Genomic DNA, 25,067 nt, shown 5'->3' on the forward strand with positions numbered 1-25,067 from the left:
GGGAAATGAACAATTAGATGTTCAATATCAGCTGAAACCAAAAATGAAACATCTGTAATGGCTAAAATGCTATCTCAGTCATTTAAAGCAGAGCATTCGGGAAAATTCTAAATACTATGATTAATGCAAATTGCATTTTAAGCATGGATTCTGAGTATAAGGTCAGTCTTTTCACTACACAATAACAGGACCTTATATAAAACTAGTTTGCCTGCTTCAGCTGTATACATGTGAGTGGGTTGTGATATGCTCTTATCTCCGAAGGCTCTCTCATCTCTGGAAAGTGTGACAGAGATGTATCCCTTCTTCTACAGACCGTCACACCTTGCTCTGCATGGCCCATGGGGGTTGTCCTCAACAGAGCAATATTACAAGCAAACAGAAAGGCTGGTGAGCTGCGTTTTTCTCTCTTTCACTTTCTGTTCCCTTTCCTTCAGTTACTCTCACTCTGTTTTTTATCCTGTTTTTAGAAACACTTGCAATAACACAAACGAATGCTGGCCTGAATCATTACTCTAATGTGAAGTGTTACATGATGTAAGCTATTGTTTCATTTCCTGAAAAAAGAACACAAACAGGAAGCACTTTGTTTTGCCACAGGAAACTGAAAGCAGTTGTGAGACATGAGTGACACTTAAACTCACAGGAGGAAAATGTAGTGTCCTTTTTTATAGTTAGTCATTTTTCGTTTATCTTTTGCAGCAATCTTTGTATTTCTGCTGGTAACAGTAACTTTTGCTTTTTCTCTTTAGCTTTCATTGTCACACACTATCTCATAGTAGTTTCATAGCCTTTCATTTGTTTCTATAGCTGTAGATGGTCTACTTCTAGTCCATGATGATCGGCACAACATTTTGAACCATGAGTTTTTTTGGTTTTATATCCTTAAGAGAGAGCTGGTTATTCCCAGTTTATCTGCATTAAGTATTTATAGTTTTATGTTTGAGTAAAACACTATTTTTGTTTATTTGTGTAAACTACTTTTTATTCATCCATTGTGCATAAAATTACTAAATTCAAGTCAAAATTACAAAAAAAGATTTTAAACTAGTTTATATTTATTATATTCATCACACAAAATCAATGTTTTAACTTAGGAAAAGTTAAGAAATAAAAATTTGGTGGAATAGCGATTTTTTTTTTTATTTGGTGGAATAGCGATTTTTTTATTTGGTGGAATAGCGACTTTTTTATTTGGTGGAATAGCGACTTTTTTTGATGGAATGGTAATTTTCAATTAATTATTTTGACAAACTGTCAATTTTTTGGGGAAAAATCTTTTAATCACAGTAATTTTATTTGAAGTTTTGAAAAAATGTTATCAAATGATGGAATATGATCATTCCTTTTGCATTTTTTTAATTATAGTAAAGATGACATTACCATGAACGAATATCTCTCAGAAAGATGTCAGTAACACTATGAGTCTAACAAACCAGTGGTTCTCAAATGGGGGTTTCAGGATTTGATTTCCAAAAATCAAATTCATTTTATTAAACCATTAGACTAACCATATTTTATCTATAACCTATAGAATATAAAAAATAATATTTACATTAAAAAACCTACAACAACTTGCAAATAAAAAGCCATCTGTCACGATATGGAGAAATCACTGAACATAAAAGTACATGTGCAGCAATTTATTTAGACCAAAATAAACAAAGGATAATCCCAATCTTGCACAGGAACAACAAGCAAGATACAAAAAATATAGAAATGAGTCCAGACAAAAGAACTGACAAAAAAAATAAAAAATAAGCTAATACAAAAACAGGGCAAGAGTGCTAACAAAAACAATTAAAAAAAAAATTGCATATACTAAACTGGGTATAAGTGCTAACAAAACAAACAATAATCAGAAAATAAGCCAGACGTGAGGGACAAACTAAATCGGCAACTAAAACGCGAGATAAAGGAGTTTATAAAGACAGGGATGAATTACAAACAAGAAACAGCTGTAACATAATATAATCAGAAGTGCAAAGGATTATAGGAAATGAAGATCAACTACAAAACAATCTAAGGCCTTCAAGAGTCCAAAAAAGGATACTGTAACAGGTTACATTGTGGACGAAAGTGAAGATGGTTTGGGGAGTCTTGGAAGAAAGTGATGAGCGGGCGGTGGAGGAGGGGGATCTATAAAATGAAAGTGCCGGATCAGATTATGCTGGATCTGCATCCGGCTTGTGCCGACACATATTAAGCCCTGCATGCAACAGATTGATTTTATGGCACAAGCTTAAACTTTCTGACATCTTTACAACACTCACATACTTTAAAAGTAAAGGCCATGACTGAATATAGAGGAAGGCCTCAGAGTGACGTTCTCCAAAACTAAATGAAGAATAGACTTGGGTCATTTGGGTGTGTGCGCTGTTGCATGCAAGGTTATATATATATTTATTTATATATATATATATATATATATATATATATATATATATATATATATATATATATATATATATATATATATATATATATACATGTGTGTGTGTGTGTGTGTGTGTGTGTGTGTGTGTGTGTGTATATATATATATATATATATATATATATATATATATATATATATATATATATATATATATATAACAAATAGAAAATATTGGGGGTCGCAAGTCACTGGCATTGTTATTTTGGGGGTAGCGGGCTAAAAAGTTTGGGAACCCCTGTAATAAACTACTAATGAGCTCTTTAATAATAGTTAGAAAGAAGTTGGGTTGAGGTTTTGGGTAGGGTTAAGGGTGCAGATTAAGATAATACTTTACTACTATAATGAACTACTAATAAACAGTTCATATCTTAATTATAGGCAGGTTATAAGTCAGTAGGTAATAGTGTGAATTGTGACCTAAACTAAAGAGTTAACATCATTACATTTGATCTCATCAAGATAATTTCTTTAGGTTTACTAAATATTGGTATTATATTAACCCATGTGTTCATTATATTTTACTCACTGTAACATGTCTTATTAAATGTAGTTATTTTCATATTATGTGCATCTGTCTGTGAGCAGTGGGACAAGTGGAGAGTGAGTACAGTGAACTCGGATTATTCTGTATGCCCATCGTATCCAAGTGCGGTCATTGTGCCTCGTGAGGTTGATGATGACAAGTTGGTCCGGTCTGCCCGCTTCAGACAGGGCAGCAGATTTCCTGTCCTCTCCTACTGTCATCACCGAAACAGAATGGTGAGTGTGGGATGTTTTCCTGTATAGAAAACATAAATGTGTGTAACTGTTGCTGTGTCCAAATTCCCAAATTTATAAACGTTTTGTTGAATCAATTTGTGCTCATCTAGGTAATCATGCGAAGCAGTCAGCCTTTGACAGGAGCCAACAGGAAGAGGTGTAGGGAGGATGAACTAGTTCTCCAGGCCGTGATTGATGGGTCAGAGATGGGTTACATCATTGATCTGCGCTCTGCCCAACAAGCCCAGCAGGCCCGGATGACAGGAGGAGGTTTTGAGTCCAAATCCTCTTATAACAACTGGAAGAGAATCCATAGGCACCATGAAAGGTGAAAGGGATTATAAAAAGTCTTCATAAATTGTCTAAAATTAAAGAAATAGTTCTCCCAAAAATAAGAATTTGCTGTTAATTAATTAAGCCTAATGCCATCCAATATATGACTTTTTTAAAGTTAACAGTTGCCAACACTTTGAGAGTCAAAAAACATATTGTTATGGTCACCAGCGATCTGCAGATTGTTGGTAAACATGCAGATTGCAAAAGAACTACATATCCCGTCATGCACCGCTCACACCCACCTGTTCCTCATTCTGTTGATAACGCACACACACGGCTGGAAGCTGCTAATGAACTGATTAGATTGACTTTATTAACAGCACACACACACACGACTTGGCTGAGTCTTCTGTAATGTGAAGGGGACGCTGACAAAGGAGTGTAGATCCAAATGCAGGGTTTATTGAACAGGGAACGATCAGGCAAGCAATGGTCAAAACGGGGGCAAACAGATGTATACAAGGAATCCAGAGTCATGGTCAAATAACAGACGAATGGTCAGTACCGGCAGGCAGCAGACAACATAAACCAATAAACAAGGCGAGGGTCAAAGCAAGGCAAGAGAAACACGCTGTAATATTCACAGTAACAGTATAACAAGACTCAGTCGTGAGTGTGTGTGTGTGCTTTTTATAAAGTCCATCTAATCAGTTCATGAGCAGCTTCCAGCTGTGTGTGGGTGTTTAATCAACAGAATGAGCAACAGGTGCGTGTGAGCAGTGCATGACTGGATATGTAGTTCTTTTGTGATCTGCGTATTTACCAATGATCTGCAGCCGCTAGATCAGTGGTGATCATAACACATTTACAGGCAAAACAAAATTAATACATGCAGTTTCTGACGATACACTCAGGTCTTATAAATAAAACAATGAGCAATTTCTTGCACCGACCGATTTTTTCACTTAATATATCATAATATATGTGTATTATCTTAAAAAAATTTTGCCAGTATTTTTTTACTCAAGAAGTGCTTCAAGATGTTTTTTTTGATTAACTTTTTATGAATTACCAAAAATGTTGTAGCTAAAAACTTGAATGTTCCACTGAAGAAAAAAGGCAGCTACATCTCTAATGGCAGTGAGTTAATAGCTACAGATCACCATTTTGGGGTAAACTCTCTTTAAATGATGCATCTGACAGTTTTTGCTTGTAATGATGTGTGTTTGCAGGGGCAAGGTTCTGCAGGAGAGTCTTATTAAGCTTGTGGAAGCGTGCGGTGATCAGTCTCACAGCGTGGATCGCTGGCTCAGTAAACTGGAGAACTCCAAATGGCTTTCTCATGTTCACAGTGCACTGTCCACTGCGGGTCTGGTGGCAGAGTGTGTGGAGAGGTGAGGAGGTTCATTATTTAGCTCTAAACAGTTATGGAGTTTGGGCGCTCTGTCACCATCTGAGGTTGAAACATATAATTGCACAGAGGTGCGGATCCAAATGCAGGTTTTATTCAACAGAAAATGAAACGGTCAACATAGGAGCAAAACAGATGTATACAGGCTATCCAAAGTCGTAGTTTAAAACAGGCTGATGGTCAAAAGGCAGGCAGGCAGCTGTAAGGTCCACCCAGTTGGCCCAATGCCGGTGTCCACTGGTGGATGAAGGTTTAATGCCTGTTCGGTCTTTCCAGTGCACAATGTTGATTTATATTAACTTAGCTCATATCTGACTCCAATTTTAGTATGAGGTGGTTTAGAATATTAATATATTTATCATTGTTTTATCTGACTCCAATTATAAAACATTAAGAAGATTATATCAATATGTAATTTAGATAAATGTTTGAACCTTTTGTCTTCACTAGTAACTATTACATCCGTTCATTCGGGTGCTCATGTCGCTCAGAGAAATCGCCTCGGCCGAAGGCGTCCCTCACGGTCACACTCCGGTCAGTCTTGAATATTAAACAGAGGTAATTGACTAATACTTTAGATGGCCGCTACCAGCGCGCTCGTTCTAAAATACTTTAGTTAGTCCCGCTTAGGTGTACAACTTTGAGTTAAGACAATCATCATTTCCAATTAGAGGTTAGGGCATTAATATAAATGTACCCGACTACTGGACTCTATAGTAACTTTGGTTTTCACCAAGCCCATGGTTTCCCATATGAACTTAATTTAGAATAATATTACCTTCAAACAAAGGTCGGGTACCCAATCTAGGTTAGTCGTGCAACACCTTGTTGACCTAGACGGAAGTTATCGCCCTTTCCACCTAAGTACACATGAAACAATATCAAGAGTCAGCCGGATCCCTAAAACACAATTAGTGTGCCCAATGCTCCATCTCAATTGGATTTTAGTCCGTCTACTGACCTGATGCAAGACGTGCGGAAACAAGGATACAGCGTAATCTACTTGAATTAATAATTACAGAGTGAGCAAAATATGGTCAAACATTACAATTTATTAGTCAGGTAAATGTATTATGCCAATTCAATCAGTCAATTCATAAATGATCAATACAAAACATCAAATTATCAAAGATAAATCCAAGATGAAAAGATGCATACCTGACCTTTTACATAACGTGTAAATTTTACATAACGTGGAGCCTAGGCTCCATGTTATGGGCTGATCTGGGTAGGCAGAATCGCGCTGAGCCTTTCTCAAACTTTACCTTAAATAATCCAAGAAGTCCCTCAAGGAATCGGGTGTGTATAACAAAAGGCATTCACACTTAGTGGAAAAGTCACACCTTTCACAGTGGTTCAAAAGATGCCTGAAGTTATATATTTATTGTTTTGATTATATCTATTTCTTAGAGAATAAGACCATTGTACCAATCGCACTGAGACATTTCAAATGATATCAAACATGATAGTTAAAGTCAGTTTGGTTAATGTAGAACTTTCAAACATTGAAATGACCATATGCGTGAGATGGGGGGGATGAAGCTGAGTTTCAGCATACTCAGATGCAAATGCAGCAGGAACTGGTTTTTCCCGCATTCCCCCCTGCTGGGTTTTGGAGTCAATAGGCCCTGTTTTCAGCTCATGTTTTGAATTGTCAAAGACATCAAAAATATTTGTAATATTTCAATTCTTACACAGCAAACAAACAAAACAAAGCAAGGGTCAAAAACAAGGCAAGGCAAAGAAAATGCATTGTAATGTTCACAATTCAGTATAACATGACAGCAATGAAGTGTGCGTGTGTGCTGTGTAAATAGTCCTTGTAATCAGTCTATAATGATCCTACAGCTGAAAGTGTGTGCAATCAGCGAAATTTGGAACAGGTGCGTGTGAGCGGTGCATGACTGGAACTTGTAGTCCATATAATGTCCGTTAGCGATCAGCGTCTTTACCAGCGATCTGCCAGGATTAGATCGCTGGTCATTGTGACACAGTGTTAATCTGAAAATTAAAGGTAAATGTTAAATATGTGACGGATGGTTTTGATGTGAGTTATGGTTTTCAGGATGAGAATCTGTGAATTTTGTTTCTTCTTTAATTTGGTGCAGTGTTAATCAAAGACCACTAAAGTATTCAAGAATAGTACGTAATAATATAGAATAGAACTGATTTAATCTCAGGTGTATCATGCTCAGTTTTGTTGAACACCTTTTCAATACATTAGTCATGTTTGTTGCTTTTACATTGTCCATATATTTCAAGCTGAATAGGTGCTGAGACTTATATTTCAATAATATTACAAATAATTGGCTTTATCAGAAAACATATTGAAATGTTCATGGTCTTGGTAAATCTATGCATAGCAAGGCAACAAAACAAATTAGTTGAGAATTTAAATTGTGCAATAAAATAAAATGGGAAAAGTACTTATCTCATGAAGAAGTGAGCATGGACTGCCTAGACACCCGCTGAAATCTCTCAGTATTTAGTAATCAATCCTCTTCAGACCTCAGTGTAAATTAATATTAGTAGCCTTAGTCCCAACACCTACATTACCAGGATGATGAAGATTTCAACAAGACAGCGATTCCAAACACAGCCAAGGAAACTCTAAGGAACTCAAGGAAGCTGCTAGAATGGCCCAGCTAATCACCTGATTTGAATCCATTAGAAAATAAGAACTAAAGAACAGAGTTTATAGACAAGACCCACAGAAGCGTCAAGATTTGAATACCCTGTTGAAGTTTAAGGAAAAGAAATCACACCAGAGCAATATACTTTTTATTTTTTTTTTTTTGGCTTTTGTGTTCAATATTTATTTTATTTTGAATATGCTTTTATTTTACTTATTTACATATAGCGTGTAAAATAAGTATTGAACATGTCATGACATATTCTAATGTATAAATCCATGAAATGCACAGCATTTCAAAATATCAGTTTTGCCTTTCTGCTTTTTGTAAGGTTGGTCACTGTGGGCACATGCATGGCTTTAAGATTTACATTTAAAGTCAGAATTATTAGCCCCCCTTTAAATTTTTTCTCTTTTTAAAATATTTCCCAAATGATGTTTAACAGAGCAAGGACATTTTATGTATGTCTAATAATATATTTTTTCTTCTGGAGAAAGTCTTAATTGTTTTATTTCGACTAGAATAAAAGCAGTTTTTAATTTTTTAAAGGACAAAACTATTGGCCCCTCAAGGCTAATTTTTTTTCATTAGTCTACAGAACAAACCATAGTTATACAATAACTTGCCTAATTACCCTATCCTGCCCAGTTAACCTAACTAACCTAGTTAAGCCTTTAAATGTCACTTTAAGCCATATTGAAGTGTCTTGAAAAATACCTAGTCCAATATTATTTACTGTCATCATGGCAAAGATAAAATAAATCAGTTATTATAGATGAGTTATTAAAACTATTACATTTAGAAATGTGTTGAAAAAAATCTTCTCTCTGTTAAACAGAAAACAGGGAAATAAATAAACAGGGGGCGGGGGTAATAATTCAGGGGGGCAAAAAAATTCTGACTTCAACTAATTATCTCTGGTGTTTTTTTTTTTTTTTTTTGCAGGGATGCTCACTCTGTGCTTGTGCATGGCTCTGAAGGGACAGACAACACACTGCTGGTTAGCTCACTAGCTCAGCTTATCCTAGACCCCGCATCTAGATCTCTCAGCGGCTTCCTCTGCCTGTTGGAGAGAGACTGGATACAGGTGATTCTTTGTGTGACATTTTTCATGAATTTTGTGAAAGCTCAACAAAGGCACGTCCCTACTGTTGATCAAAAGGTTGATTGGTTTTATGCTTGTTGTTTCTCAGGCTGGACACCCATTCCAGCTGCGCTGTGTTCATTCAGCATACTCTCATGCCCGTCTGAAGCAGGAGTGCCCGACGTTCCTGTTGCTGCTTGACTGTGTATGGCAAGTGTGGCGCCAGTTTCCTCTCGCAATGGAGTTTAGTGAGGCTCTGCTGCTCCGTCTGGCACAAGAAGTTTACGCTTCGGACTATGGAACCTTCTTGTGTAACAGTGAGCAGGAGAGGTGGGCAAACATGATCCCTGAAAGACAATCACATTAATGTTTACAATTTTGTAGCATTATTTTAATACTCTTGATAAAATTTAAAGTCTTCTATGCTCATCTAGTATGAATTATTATTATTAATATGAATGAAATATTATTGCCACACTGCAAAAATGATTTTCTTATTTAGAGTTTTTGTCTGGTTTCTTGTCCTTCTGACGATTCTTAAATCGAGAAGCATTTTCCACACAAGTAAAAAGTATTTTCTTGTTTTCACAAATAATATATCAAAATATTTTTTCCTTAAAAAAGCAGAGTAATCTGCAAATGAGGTAAGCTAAATTATATTTATTTTACTTTGAAATAATATTATTTAGCTTACCCCATTGGCAGATCATTTTGCTTGTCTTAAGTTAAACCAAGACAATATTTATTTACTTGTCAAGAAAATGCTTTTTGATTTAGCATCCTGTAGATGTTGGACTAGACACTCTTATTTTTGCAGTGCATTTAATTATATGCCAATTTAATATGTTTTAAAAAGTCATTTATTTTTGTGAAAGGAAAATTTTCAGCATCAGTACTCCAGTTTTTATTGTCACATGATTCTTCAAAAACAATTGTCCTAAGCTGATTTGATGCTTAAAATACACTTTACACCATTATCAGTGTTGCTTAATATTTATGTATGAAAATGTGGAGATTTTCCAAAAGATCAATATTATATGACATAGAAAACATTTGTAAAAATGAACTTTTTATACGAATTTTAACAACAACAAAAAAAAAAATGATTTGTTTAATGTATTCATGCATTATAGTTGTTACAGTACTGTGCGAAATTCTCGAGTCACTGTTAGATTTGTTGTTTAGCTGTGGTTTAATTACTATAGTGTAAATATCTAGGGATGTCCCGGTCAGGTTTTTTGCCCTCGAGTCCAAGTCCGAGTCATTTGATTTTGAGTATCTACCGAAACCGAAACCTAATTCCATACTTCTATAATACATAAAAAAAAATAAAGAAGAGTGGAAAAACAGATCCAGGATGTTCCTTTTTTTAATTTATTCATCTTATTTTAACATTCAACAACTTTGTTAACAAACAGAGCACTTCATCAGAAATGTACATCTTAAACATCAGTCCTTCTCTTTTGGACTTTAGTGCAAAAGTAAATGTAAAAAAAAATACTATAAAAACAAATAGCACCTCACCTAAAATACCCAGCAGGCAAACCAAAGTTTACATTTATCAGTTTGCTATGGCAATGTTGTCATCAACTTTATCATACCTTCAGACTACAGATATACTCGCGCTTTCTGCTTCAAGCTGCTTCCGTTTTTTACTTTGCCAGCATTTAACCATTAGCAGCTCTGCAACAAAGTGATGTCATACCACATGTGTTGCTGTTTCTGTATGAAGTCAAGTAAAAGGTCTAACTCTGTGCCACCGCATAACTATAGATATGCTGAAAAATAAAAAAAACATATATAATATACATATATATATACTCGAGTCCTGATCGGGAGGTAATGTCCGATTTCGATCGAGTCTGAAATTGCGTGATCGGGCCTGATTTTCAATCACGCGATCAGATCTGGACATCCCTATAAATATCTCTCATCTCCACCTAAACAATGGAATCAAATTTGGTCAGTTTGTTCTGAACATTTTGTGTGTGTGTGTGTGTGTGTGCATCTGTGTGTGTGAGAACAGGTTTATGTGTTTTACAGGGACACACAATGAAATGACATTGGTATGACTTAGTTGTACTCAATTAAAAATGGTTTACAGGGTCACACCTCGTGTCCCTTTAATTCAAAATGCTTAAAAATCATACTTAACAAGGTCTTTTGAAATTCAAAATTTGCCACTGGTTTCTGTGAGGGTTGATTTCTATGTGGGTTGGTTATAGGAGTGGGGTAGGGCCAAATAATAAAGGGGTTTTTACATTGTAAAATACATTAACCCTCAAGAGTGTCCCTATAAACCATGTATGCAACTGTTTGTGCGTGCGTGCGTGTCTGTGTGAGCATGTGTGCATGCATGCGTGCGTTCCTGCGTGTGTGTGTGTGTGTGTGTGTGTCCAAATTTCAAATACTTCCCATTTTCCTCAATGAAGAGACCAAAACATTTATATTGTATATGGTCATTAAAACTTGGAAACAGCAGAGTTGGTGCAGGATTTTTGTAAATTGTTTTATATTTACCTAATATTTATATGACATCATGTTGTTTATTTATTTTCGTCATTTAATCATTTATTTTTACCTGGTCTAGATATGCCGCAGGTGTGAAGGAGAAGACACACTGTTTGTTTCAGGCCTTATTGAAGCCTGATATTGATGAGCAGTACCTCAATCCACTGTACGAACCCACAGATCTGGCCATTTGGCCTTCAGTTCATCCTCAGTCCTTACAGCTGTGGACAGGTCAGTAAGTACACACAGAAATGCACATTTCTGAAAGTCACAGCTTGTCTCAAAACTGCATTCAATTTTTTATTTTATTTTATTGATATATAGAGTCAAAAAAAAACACACACACAGGCTACTGATCTGTCCAACAGCATCCTGATGATCTTCGTATGGGTTTGTGTGCAGGGCTGTTTCTCAGGTGGACAGAATATGCTCAGAACATGGAAGAAGCCCGAGAAGAGGTGTGGAGCATTGTGAAAGAGCACAAAGAGAGAGCTGGATCTGACAGGACCAAAAATAATAACACAAGTACACACTGTGACACCTTGACCCCATTTGAAAACCTCATGGATGAGCTTACTATTTTGTGACCTCACGGTAGAATGAACACTGTGGAACCTGCTGTGTCTTGGCAAGAACTTCAATTAAATTAGCATCACCGCCTATCAGATTGGCTTGCATTTACAAGGCTTTCAGATGTAACGTAATTTATGAGAGCAATCTGATGTACTATTGTTGCATAGTAATCAGACATACTGCCATTTGAACGTCAGTGTTTGTTTTTTGGTAAATAGTTTTCAGTTGACTGTTACAGCAGTCAGCTAAATGTTGAATCAGTGGGAATGTGAGAAATTCAAGAAACCTTAAGTAGGTTTGATAAAGTTGCAGACAGTATTTTCAACATTGGTGCATGGTTTAATATCTGGAATACTTCATTCTAATTGGTTAATTGCTACATAAAGCATCCAAATATGTTCAAGTATGACTTTTTGATGAAAGATCTATATTTATAACTTTCCACGGGGAGGATTTAAACTCAAATAAACATTTCATTCGTATGTATTTATTCATACGTTATAGGCAGGATCATGCATTATCATATTCACAGGATAGCCTACTGTTCTCATCTTAATGCTTAAGAGAAGGGTCAGAAATGAACCAGTGCATGAGGAAATGATATAATAACATGTGTACAGACATGTACACTCAAAATGTTCATAAAGAAGAATTTATTTATTTAAACTGCTACAATTTATGCAAGAGAAAACATTAGAATCTAATGGGGACTAGTCATTTATTATTCATTCGTTTATTTTCTTTTGGCTTAATCCCTTTATTTATCAGGGGTCGCCACAGTGGAATGAACCACCCACTTATCCAGCATATGTTTTACACAGCGGATGCCCTTCCAGCTGCAACCCAGTACTGAGAAACACCCATATACTCTCGCATTCATACACACTCATACACTACAGCCAATTTAGTTTATTCAATTCACCGCTACCGCATGTCTTTGGACTGTGAGGGAAACCGGAGCACTCGGAAGAAATCCACACGAACATGGGGAGAGCATGCTAACTCCACACATGTAATTTTTTATTATAATTATTTCATATTTAATATAATTAAAATCTGTCCTGGTTAGTTTATGTCAGCATTATGACATTTTTATATATTTATATTGCTTAGATTATGTTTTTTTACTTATATCTTATTTCATTTTGAAGAATGTATAACAACAATATTTTTTCATATATTATGTTAGATTAGATTAGATTAGATTATTATATATGATGGCGCAGTGGGTAGTGTTGTCACCTCACGACAAAAATGTTGCTGATTCGACCCTTGGCTGTGTCATTTCTATGTGGAGTTTGCATGTTCTCCCTGTGTCCATGTGGGTTTCCTCTGGGTGATCTGGTTTCCCTCACAGTCCAAAGACATGCACTATTGGTGTATTGAATAAGCTAAATTGGCCATAGTTTATGAGAGTGTATGGGTGTTTCCCAGTGATGAGTTGCAGCTGGTAGGTCATCCGCTGCGTAAAAAATGTGCTTAATAATTTGGCGGTTCATTCCGCTGTGGCGATTCCTGATAAATAAAAGGACTAAGCCCAAAAGAAAATGAATGAATGAATTATGAGATATTATTTAATATGAATTAGCATCATGAAAGTGTGTCCTGCCAGAGCGTTTGTATGGCATTTACTTTTTGTATTATTATTATTTTTTTCAATTATACATTTTATTTGAATAAAATTTATAATAACCACAGACATTATATTAAATTATTTGAATTTAATATATATTTTGAATTTGTTTGAATATCAAACCAGGTTAACGGTACTAAAAAAGGCATTCTGCATGGCGCACACACAAACAATAACATCTCACTGGCCAATGAAGTCCTCTGAGTAAAGCCCCAGCTCAGCTAAACTCACCTACACAATATAAATCCGGAGTGGGCAGCCCGTCAGCAAGTTTGCCCTCTTCTAGTGCTAATGGACAGCGCAGGCGTCATCACGCGACCGTGTGCGCTAGCGTAACCACAAAACTACATTTCCCAGCATTCTCTGCTCCGGCCACTTGTTTATCCAATGGACATTCGATGCGCTCCTCCGGCAACCAATCGGGCAGTAATCTCTTAATTCTAACAGTTAAATACCATGAAAATCCCTTTTATCAGCACTACTTACTTACTTAATTTTCCGCCACCGGAGACGCCACAGCAATGTTGTGATTTTGATGCAGGACACGTGTTTCACATCGTCGCGGATTTCAAGTTTTGAAGTTCAAGGTGAGATTGTGCGCTTTTTTTCAGCTAACGTTACTTGACTTGTGTACTGATCTCCAAGCTTTATGATGTAACAACTGTTCTTCATTTTACAAATACTAAAAAAGAAAAATGTATTGCGTGTTGTTGCTAAATAGATTTGATGACTGATGTGTTTATGCACTGACAGAGAGACGTCATGCTGTCAGGTGTCCGGTTGTGTGTCCGCTCGTTGTGTAACGGCCGGATGGCTCGCGGAATGAGTCTGTCTCCGCGTCAGGTCAATCGATGGCCGAGCAGCGAGTCCTCCGAGCCTCCGACGGACAGTCCTCGAGTCCTCATCACAGGTGCCCATGTGTCCAGCGTGTGTCAGACCTTGGTGTTTTGGTGTAAAACAGCCGTCGGGTTTCATCACGTCTTCTGTGTTTGTTTGCCGTGTCCCGTAAGAGACGCTTCTATTGATCGCCGTGACAATGGGCTGGGAATAAACAATGTAAAAAGCGCTCCGCGTGCGCACAATGGAGCGCGCGCGGCTGTTTTATGCTTGTGTAATAGCGTGTAAAGAGTGAGTAAATGGAAGTAGAGCTGAAAAATGTCTGCACAATAACAATCACACAGAGCCTGTTTATGAAACTTGCATTTTTTGCTTTGTTTGTATATCTATTTGCAGATAAAGAAATGGTGTTTTAGTCATGGTGAATGATTTCAAAATATTTAAAATATAATCATACCTATGACATGTCTTGGGTAGGCTATTAGTCTAAAGCAATAGCTGTATAATTAGATCTGGTTTTAGTTGTTTTTTTCACTTGATTTGAGGTATCATTTTCCTATGGTGACCATTTATTTCTTTTACTTTTATTTATTTTACATTTACCTTTATTTATCTCCATCAAATGTTTTTTTTTCAATATAATGAGAAAATAAAACACTTTTTACAGTTTGATTTAGTGTATTCAGATTGATGCTACAATATAGATGAAGCATGGTTGATGATGGCATTCTTGATTGTTATATGATTGTTGTTTTTCATTGTTTTTCAATTGTTATTTTTCACTGAAAGTGTTTTTCTTTTGTAAAAAGGTGGCCTGGGACAGCTTGGAGTTGGATTAGCACAAATGCTGAGGTTAGGCAATATCTGAAAGATCTGCTGTGTGAGAGAAATTTGACATCAGTCTCCAGAACACAGTTTTAAAGGCATAGTTCACCCAAAAATCTAAATTGTTGCATCATTTATTCTCCCTCTTGTTTTAAACCCTTATTAGTTTCTTTCCTCTGTAAAGAAGATATTTTGAAGAATGCTGGTTTCATGGGACAAAAAAAATATGACGGAAGTCAATTAGTTTTACTCAGGGGCGGATTTAGTAATTCGAGGTCCATTAGCAACTCCAGCCTTGGGGGGGGGGGCCCAAATCCTGAAATGCACCCTTTCTTCTTTTTTTAATGTTAATGTATAATATTTTGCTGTTTTTTATATCACTTAATCTTCTTAATTAAATTATTCATTTTCTTAAAGTGAATTTACAACTAAAAATAATATATATTTTTAAGTAAATGTGACTGCCAGACTGCTCCATGATTGGGAGTGGTGGACATTTTATTTTATAATTTTGTTATTACATAGCATTACATTATTATTTTTATAATATTATATTTCAGTTTGTATTAAATAACATTTAATTATGTAAAAATGTATTTGACTCTTACTACAAAATATGGTAGAGAACAATGTTATAGTTTATAGGTAATTTTAGATGGTGGCCCTCAGATTTCTTGGAGCAAGCGGCCACTTACCTCACATATCTATAAAATCCACCCATGGTGTTAGCAGCTAGCAATTTTCTAAATATTTTCTTTCATGATCAACAAAAAAAGAAACTCAAGCTGGCTTTGAAGAAGTAAAGAGTAAGTACATTTTTTATTTTGTGGCTTTGGGTGAACTGTCTTTTTAAGTTTTGCATAGACTGGATATGTGCCTTGCTTTTAATTTCCAGAAGGAGATTCTGTAAAGTTGTGTTGTCATTTAATTTTGTTTAATAGGATTTATAATCACAACTTCTTTTACATCAGGCAGCAGTACGGAAAGGAAAACATCATCCTGTCGGACATTAGGAGGCCTCCCACTGAGGTTTATAACATGGGTATGTTGAGTCTCAGATGGATATATACTGTACGCCTCTGACGAATGTATCAGGTGCAACATATATAGAGCCACGTGGATGCCAAAGAGTGGCTGTTAAAGTTTACAGTAAGAGTTTAATCATTCTGTAGCTCTTATATTTCAACTCTCCAAATAGATTTCAATAACACTGTACAAAAAGTTGTTACTATTAGTAATTACAGTAACCGATATGAAATAAACAAATACAACAATAAAAAACTTTAAAGCACTTAAGCTTTTATTATTATTTTTAAAATGATTTATTATAATATAACATCCTTTGTCATCAAATGGATAAACTACATTTTAAAATATATTAAGAATAGGAAACATACATTTAAATTTTTTGAGTTCATTTACAGTATATGTTTAAGGGCAGAAATGAAAATTTATTCACTCTTAGAATATCCAAAATATTATTTTTTGATGAAATTGATTGATGGTAAAAAAAAATAAAATAAATACATTTAAAAAAAAAAAAATAATAATAATATATATATATATATATATATATATATATATATATATATATATATATATATATATATATATTATTATTATTATTATTAAAATAAAAATAATACACATGACTCCTGGCGATACATTGAGATCTAAAGCAAAAGACCAGTCTTTGTAAGAAACTGAACATTAATTCAGTGCATTATCAAATTTAAGTGTATAAGAAGGGTCAGAGTCGCATTCATTTATTAACACGACTAAAGTCCTTTGGTGTGTGTCAAACTGGTAACCTGCTGGGGAGGGGCACTGTTAGATTAAAAGAACAACAAATTAAACAACAAATTAAATACGCTTATAAAATGGGCAGGTTCTGTTGTAGGGTGTGTGCTACCCACTGTAGAAGAGATTGCACATGATCGAATGACGGATGAATTTGTCAGTATGATAATCCACGATAATCATCCCTTCTTTTATACAGTCTAAGCGTGTACAAGCTCTTTAGTGCACGATTAATTCAACCTCAGTGTCACAGAGAAAGATACAGGAAATCCTTCTCACCAACAGTAATCAGATTTTATAACCAAAATCACACTAGATGAATTAGGCTGAATTGTAATAGTTATTAGATATATGGACAAGTGTTGTTGTACGTGTTGTTTGAAACTAAGGTGTGCAGTATCAATGTAATTTTATTATTATTTTTTTTACATATGTAACTTATTTGATCTATTTTTAGTATGGAGAGCTCTGCGGTGACATGTGAATTTCCCTTTGGGATTAATAATGTCTAACAAATAAACAAACAAATAAATTTTGAAAATCTGTAAAAGTCAGTCTTCCAGATAAAGCTCACACTCCAGACTTGCGAATGTGCTCAGGATTATCAATAATGTCCATGTTTTGCTTCAAAAGCAAAACAATTTCTCATTAGGAGCCACAGGTATTCATTCTGTTTTGACTGCATACGATTTTTCGACTCTTAAAGTGCTGAGAAACTATAGACTTGCATTTAATGTATTATACCAAAGAGGGGGGGGGGGGGAGTTGAACAAAAAACAACAATTGTTTTTTGTTCAAAATAAAAAAGTAATAAGTTAACTTAATTCCTTCATGTTGTCCCAACACAAATCAATTGTGTGGAACTTTTTTTCAGTGATAGCTTCTGAATAAAATTCTTCTTTAACTTTCAACATCTGATGTGTGATCCTCCTCACAGGTCCGTTTGTATACGCTGATGTGCTGGACTACAAAAACCTGAGGGAGCTGGTAGTGAATAACAGAATCACCTGGTTGGTGCATTATAGCGCATTGCTCAGTGCTATCGGGGAAGCTAACGTGGCTCTCGCCCGCACCATCAACATCACAGGTGGCACAACTCAGTCACACATGCTTTAAGAGTTTATGTTATATGGCTGCCTAATTTACAACATAAGGTTTCATCTATCCCTGACGTCCCACATTCTGCCCGTCTCCTGTTGCCCCTGTGCCACTGCCTCCTCTTCTCCTCCCCACCACCCCCTCTTTCTTTAGGTCTGCATAATGTGTTAGATCTGGCTCTGGAGAACTGCTTGCGGCTGTTTGTACCCAGTACCATCGGAGCGTTCGGCCCTTCATCTCCCCGTGATCCAGCCCCTGACCTCTGTATTCAGAGACCTCGCACCATTTATGGTGTCTCCAAAGTCCACGCAGAGCTGATGGGGGAAGTAAAGATTCATGTTTTTCATGTTTGCTTATTATTTTTTTTATGATTCAAATTATTTATTTTCTTCAATAATTTAACAGTACCATCAGTTTACACATCTTTGCATCTTTTAACACCCCCTTTCCCCTCCCCTTTTCAACAGTGGCAGTTACAGTAATTAGATGTTGCTATAATCAATCCAGTAAATATAGATAAATAATATAAACTTAATAAATAAAAAAGCACACATACAAAAAATAATAATAGTAAAAAAACACATAAATAAAAAAAAAAACGCAATAATAATAATAATAATAATACATAAATAAATCAAATAAGATCATTACACTTTTACCATGCGTCTCACCACAGTGACCATATTCATCCTCCAAAAATGCCAAATAATTTCCCCATCTTCTCTGATAAACCTCCAGTTATCAAGTAATCTATATGTCATTTTTTCATATGCTGCCTCCTTCCCCAATTCTGAAACCCATTCTTGAAATAGTGGTGGACCTGCTGAACCCCATCCTTGCATAATGATTTGTCTTCCTCTCATAATACTTATTTGAATCCACTCCAGACCCCAACACGAACGGGTCTTCCAGTACATATATTTTTGGACAAAACAAACAGCAGAATGTAACTGTGCACTTTAACCCAGAAATCCTGTATTTTAGAACAGGACCACATGGACATGCATCAAGTCTCCTTCTTCGCTCTCACATCTCCAGCATTCAGCAGAGTCTTTCAACCCAAGCCTAAAAAAATCCCACTCGGAGTCCAATTAAATGATTTAAAAATGTAAATTGTATTAAGCCTACTCCAAAATTTCTTGGCATTACTTTACAGTTTTGGCAATTTTTTTTCCAATGTTCATCACTAAATGTAGAATTCAGATCTTTACTCCAAACAGTTTTAAGTGTCAAGATTTGTTTTTGATAAATTTCAAATCTACAAAAATTAATAAAGTTATTGACTTATGAACACTTAAGTCCTTTGGGACATTGTGACTCACAAGTGACACAGTGTGCCCCAAAATAGCAACGAAGGATGATGAGTGTTAATAAATATATTCATTCATTCGTTTTCTTTTCGGCTTAGTCCCTTTATTATTCAGGGGTCACCACAGCGGAATGAACCGCCAACTTATCCAGCATATATTTTACACAGCGGATGCTCTTCCAGCCGCAACCCAACACTGGGAAACACGCCTGCATTCACACACATACACTACAGTGCTTATCACTGCGCCACCGTGACGCCTGTAAATATATTTTTATAAATAATTATATACAGGATAATCTATGTTGAGCATAAACAGTCAAACTATACAAAAAGACACATGATAATTGTTATTAAAAAGTGTGAATGTCAAAACAAAAAAAACTTAGCTGAACTAATTTTTATTATTTCATTTATTTTCTATTTTTTATACCAGTACTACTACTAATAATAATTTCTACTATCATTATTGTTTTTATTTTTATCAACAGAGAACTTTGCACATGTGATATTTTTAAATGATGTTACTAAAAAGTCCAAACGGAACTTAATGGTATTTGCCTTTAAATGGTCTAACAAATAAAAGTATTGTAAAAAGTACTTGTAAAAGTATTTACGAAATGCCGGCATCCTAACTCTGTTTTGTTCTCACTAGTATCTACACCATAAATATGGCCTGGATTTCCGATGCTTGCGATACCCAGGAGTTGTTTCTGCCCACACGAAGCCAGGAGGAGGCACTACCGGTAATCAGCCGCTGTACATTTTCTTCACTAACAATCACAATATGTACACAAAGACAGACACACAGTCATTCATTCATTGTCCTTCGGCTTAATCCCTTTATTTATCAGGGGTCGCCATACAGCCAACTTATCCAGCATATGTTTTACACAGCGGATGCTCTTCCAGCTGAATCCCAGTACTGGGAAACACACTCATTTACACACACACTCATACACCACAATTTTGTTGTATTCAATTCTCCTATACCACGTGTCTTTGGACTGTAGGGGAGCAGAGCACCCAGAGGAAATCCACACAAACAAGGGGAGAACATGCAAACTCCATACAGAAATGCCAACTGAGCCTCAAATCTTCATGTCTTTGTCATTTACTGATAATAAAGCAGCACATCTAATCTAATAGTGCTGTTTTTCCTCAGATTATGCTGTCCAGATCTTTCATGATGCCCTCAGCACTGGCCACCATGAATGCTACCTGCGTCCCAACACTCGGCTCCCCATGATGCACATCTCTGACTGCCACAGGGCCACCATTGAATTCATGCAGGCTCCTGAAAGCTGTCTTTCGCTACGCACGTACAACATCGCAGCCATGAGCTTCACACCTGAAGAAGTGGCTGAAGAGATCCGCAAACACCTGCCCCACCTGAGGGTCACATACAACCCTGATGCCATCCGGCAGAAGATTGGTAAGAACAGCGTGAGAGAGGGAATAACCTTTTAAAGTAGACTGAACTCATTTTGTAACTATTTTATTTTGGATGTTCATGCTTTCATTTTGCTTAGGCAATTATTGCCCAGGCTAATCATTGTTGAAAATTAGGAATAAATAGCATAACTGGGGACACTTTAGGTTAAATATTAAAAATTATATGTAACAAAATCTTATTTATATGTAAAAAATTATTTATTTTCTCCAAGCTAGAGAACAATTTCTGAATTCTCAAATTGTTAAAAATGTGTACAAATTTTAGTTGCAGCTATACCACGAAACAAACCAAGACACTTCGACAAAAGCCTATTATTTTATGGGAAACACAATGATCAGAATTACAGAACAGCAATGACTGTAGAGCAGAGATAGTTTACTACTAAATTTGAGGGTTACACCAATCAAAACTATAGTGTGGAGCAGTGTTTCCCAACTGTTTTCCAGGAGGCACACCAACAGTACATATTTTGGATGTGTCACTTATCTGACCCAATACCTATAGGTTTTGGAGTCTCTTCTTGTATTCTGATGAGTTGATTCAGGTGTGTTTGATAAGAAAGAGTTTGAAACAATGGTGTAGAGGTCGTTCCTTTGTTTGACTGGACATCACTAGTCTCTCACTGGACATCACTAGTCTCTCACTCTGGTCTGCTGTGATCATTAATCTTCTTCCGTCTCTTCTGGTTCACTGACTAGAGGTTTGGTTACTGCAGGGCTTTCAGTCCAAATTCTCTTAAAGTTCAAGGGCCCCCTACACACAGTAATACTGGTAATTTCTTATTAATCAGAAATGAGCTCAAAATCGCAGCACTTATATTTGTAAACATGGTGTAAACGCGGTAAGTCTTTTTTCTGTTTCAAGCTTTCGCATTCACGCAGCTGCTTTTGCCCTAGAGATGTCAAAATTGAGAACTACAAACCAAAATACTGAAATATAGGAGAAACAAATATAATAAATCATAAATTTTCTGGAATGGACCATTTTCAAAAGATTCAATGGTGCATTTAACAGTCATCTGCATCTTAATTCCTTGAAAGTTTTTACTATTTTCATTTTTAAAAAAACATGAACATTTACATACACTCACTGGCCACTTTATTAGGTACACCTTACTAGTACCAGGTTGGACCCCCTTTTGCCTTCAGAACTGCCTTTATGGCACAGATTCAACAAGGCACTGGAAATATTCCCCAGAGATTTCAGTCCAGATTGACATGATAGCATCACGCAGTTGCTGCAGATTTGTCAGTTGCATATCCATGATGCGAATCTCCCATTCCGCCACATCCCAAAGGTGTTCGTTTGGATTGAGAACTGCTGACTGTAGAGGCCATTTGAGTCCAGTGAACTCATTGTCATGTTCAAGAAACCAGTCTAAGATGATTCACGCTTTATAACATGGTGTGTTATCCTGCTGAAAGTAGACATCTGAGGATGGGTCCACTGTGGTCATAAAGGGATGGACATGGTCAGCAACAATACACAGGTAGGCTTTGGTGGAAAATATCCTATATTAAAATATTGTCCAACTTTGGTAAGCCTGCCCTGCACAAATTGTAGCCTCGTTTCCTGTTCTTGGCAGACAGGAGTGCCGCCCGATGTGGCCCTCTGCTGCTGCAGCCCATAAAGTTATTGAGTGGTTATTTGAGTTACTGTTGCCTTTCTATCAGCTGGAACCAGTCTGACCATTCTCCTCTGACCTGTGGCATCAACAAGGCATTTGCATTCACAGAACTACCGCTCACTGGATATTTTCTCTTTTTCAGACCATTCTCTGTAAAACCTAGAGATGGTTGTGTAAAAATCCCAGTAGATCAGCAGTTTCTGAAATACTCAGACCAGCTTGTCTGGCACCAACAACCATGCCACATTCAAAGTCGCTCAAATCATCTTTCTTCCCCATTCTGATGCTTGGTTTCAACTGCAGAAGATTTTATTGACCACAGCTACATGTCTAAATGCATTGAGTTGCTGCCATGTGATTGGCTGATTAGAAGTTTGTGATATTGAGCAGTTGTGGTCGGCAATTATATTTATGTATGTATTATGTCATGTTTGCATCAAATTACTAAAAACAAATGACAGATTATGTGAGCCGTTTGAACTGCAGGACTGTTATTAGTCTTGCAAAATTGTATTATTTTTTTGCTTTTTCTGAATGTCTTGATAACACCATCATGGAGTTTTTCTTTAGCAAACAGAGTAAAATTATTTGTTATACTCTCCCATTCACTGCACTTAAAGTTTACATAACTATGAAGGCTTCCACTACTGAGAAAAAAAAAGGGTATGCCAATACATATCGTAAAGCGTTAAACTTATTGCCCCGTGGGATTCTCTGCATTAATCTGTGCTCTCTTGTATTTGTCTGTTCTGGACAACCAGCCTTGTAGAGACTTGAATGAGCAAGTGATACTTTTTAAGATGCAATATTCTAGAAATCTGCCAGTGAGAGTGAGCTCAAGTGTATCAAATGAAAAGCTTAGGAGAAGCATCTTGAAGGGAGCGGGGCTGTCAGGCACTGGAGAGCATTTGATTGGTCAAGCTTTGATAAGCAAATGAAATATGAGGTGATGTGAAAAGAAAAAAACAATGATCCATTTAGACGGAAGTGATAAACTGCAAGCTTTACATGTTTTTGCCAGTTTTGTATCTCCTAAACGTGAATTTTAACACTGTTTTAGTGCACACCAGCATACAGATGTTCTTAAAACTAACAGACTGAAAATACATCTACACATTTTTATTTTTATTTTATGGGAACTTTAGGGAAATGATAACAAATAGCCAGATTAATACCTATAACAGGGATTGTATGTGGAAGAGTTCTCTAATTTTGATCAGTTTTCTTTTTTAGAATGTTTATGTAATTTAGCATCTCAGAAGTACAACTATACAAATATAAAAGCCTTGATAACTGCAATAATTAACATGCTCATAAAGTGTTATGTTCATTCTGTAGCAGACAGCTGGCCAGTGCGGTTTGATGATTCTAATGCTCGTCAGGATTGGGGCTGGAAGCCTGCATTCAGTCTGTCAGAGCTGGTCACAGACATGCTGGCCTCCATCCGCGAAAAGAGAACCAATGCTGGACTACCTGTCAGCTAGCAGGTCTTCTCAGGGACTGACTGAAACACAGATCACCAGCATTTGCAAACTCTCCTCGTCTCAAATTTGGGAGTTGATTCTTTGGACCACATTCCGTCAGTCAGAGAGCTGCTAATACAGGCAGTTCTCTACAAACATATGCTTGTGAAGAAAACATGTAATTCAACAGCGAAAGCTTACATTCTCTCATACTGCTCAGGAGACTCTGTCTATCTTCTCTGTGATCTACTCTTACAGTACATAGTTTTTAAGTTGTTGGGGGGAAAAAGAAACGACAAATGCAAATGGATATGATGACGATGATGAACATGATAGCAATATTAATGCAATGATATTACTCTATGTACTAGACATAGTTAGCAAGGTCAGCACTGAAAAACATTCTGGCCCCAGTTTTCACCTTCAGGACTCTTATAGTTCTGATGTTATAATCAAAATACAACTTTTCTGGAAAGGAATGAATGGCCCAGAGATGCTACATTTGCACAAATGCAGTAAAACCTTTAGATATCTTTCACTCTACAGTGCTCCAGACCATGTATTGTGTGCAAGATGTAAACAGTCCACCTCGATTTGAACACATTCATGGGTAGAAGAAGCTTTAAACCACTACTAGCTTTAGCGTGAATCAAGGAAAAAATCAATATTGCCTTTGTTCCAGCTGCTATCTGTGAGAATTTCACAGTTGCCTGAATTTTGGGTTCTGTTCAGCCCATTATGATCTGTAATGGCTTTATTTATTTAGAGTCAGCTATCGAAGGGCTCTGGATTCACAATGTATAGTGTGGTGGTGTGAACTAAGTACTTAATCTATCAGCGCTGCTGATGTATTATTTATACACTGTGAAGTGAAATGTATTTTTTACATTTCTGTTTACTCATAAGAGCAACACTGCTGGCTTAAACACCAGCAGAGGCCTCACCATTTAAGGGAGTGTTTTTTTTTATTCAGCCTGTCTGAAAGTCTCCCTTCTATAGAAGGAATTGTGATTTCTGGACAAAAGATATTGTGTTAAACCGCCTTAATGTTCAGTTATCACTCAACCTCACAAGTTGCTAATGATTCTCATTCAGAACTGGAAAGATGCAGTGTATGTCAAATAAACGACTTTAAAGCAGCACACCGTCTATGTCTTTTGTCATTATGGGTTTTAAAATTAATTAAAAAAAGATGGATCTATGAGGCAATGTTTATCACATTTTATTTTTCCAAGAAGTCTCAAATACTTACTGCAATGAATTAAATGTATTGGAAAACAGCCTTAACAAAGAAGACCATATGCTAAAAAAAGTACACCAAAAAGTTGTACAAAA

General features: G+C 36.3%; 2 protein-coding genes across 9 annotated transcripts in view; both read left to right on the forward strand.

Moving 5' to 3' along the window:
- zgc:154055 overlaps positions 1–13,381 on the forward strand; it is a 63,500-nt gene extending 50,119 nt beyond the window's left edge. For 6 of the 8 annotated variants that reach the window (XM_073927325.1, XM_073927326.1, XM_073927324.1 and 3 more), the window contains 8 exons: positions 265–390; positions 3,023–3,196; positions 3,307–3,524; positions 4,705–4,866; positions 8,462–8,603; positions 8,710–8,930; positions 11,191–11,342; positions 11,514–13,381. In XM_073927325.1, coding sequence (XP_073783426.1) covers positions 265–390; positions 3,023–3,196; positions 3,307–3,524; positions 4,705–4,866; positions 8,462–8,603; positions 8,710–8,930; positions 11,191–11,342; positions 11,514–11,698 — 1,380 coding nt within the window. In that variant the 3' untranslated portion in view covers positions 11,699–13,381. 8 annotated transcript variants of the gene reach the window in all.
- A 294-nt stretch (positions 13,382–13,675) lies between these two features.
- tdh2 (L-threonine dehydrogenase 2) lies at positions 13,676–24,871 on the forward strand. Its single transcript, NM_001099417.1, is given in 9 exon segments — positions 13,676–13,904; positions 14,071–14,227; positions 14,964–15,006; positions 15,951–16,021; positions 17,717–17,866; positions 18,031–18,203; positions 19,842–19,932; positions 20,352–20,621; positions 23,608–24,871. Coding segments are annotated over 8 exon segments (1,092 nt in total). The 5' UTR covers positions 13,676–13,904; positions 14,071–14,079; the 3' UTR covers positions 23,754–24,871.
- The last annotated feature ends 196 nt before the right edge of the window (positions 24,872–25,067 follow it).

The sequence above is a fragment of the Danio rerio genome, chromosome 17 (genome assembly GCF_049306965.1).
Source record: "Danio rerio strain Tuebingen ecotype United States chromosome 17, GRCz12tu, whole genome shotgun sequence".
Taxonomy (NCBI): Eukaryota; Metazoa; Chordata; class Actinopteri; order Cypriniformes; family Danionidae; genus Danio; species Danio rerio.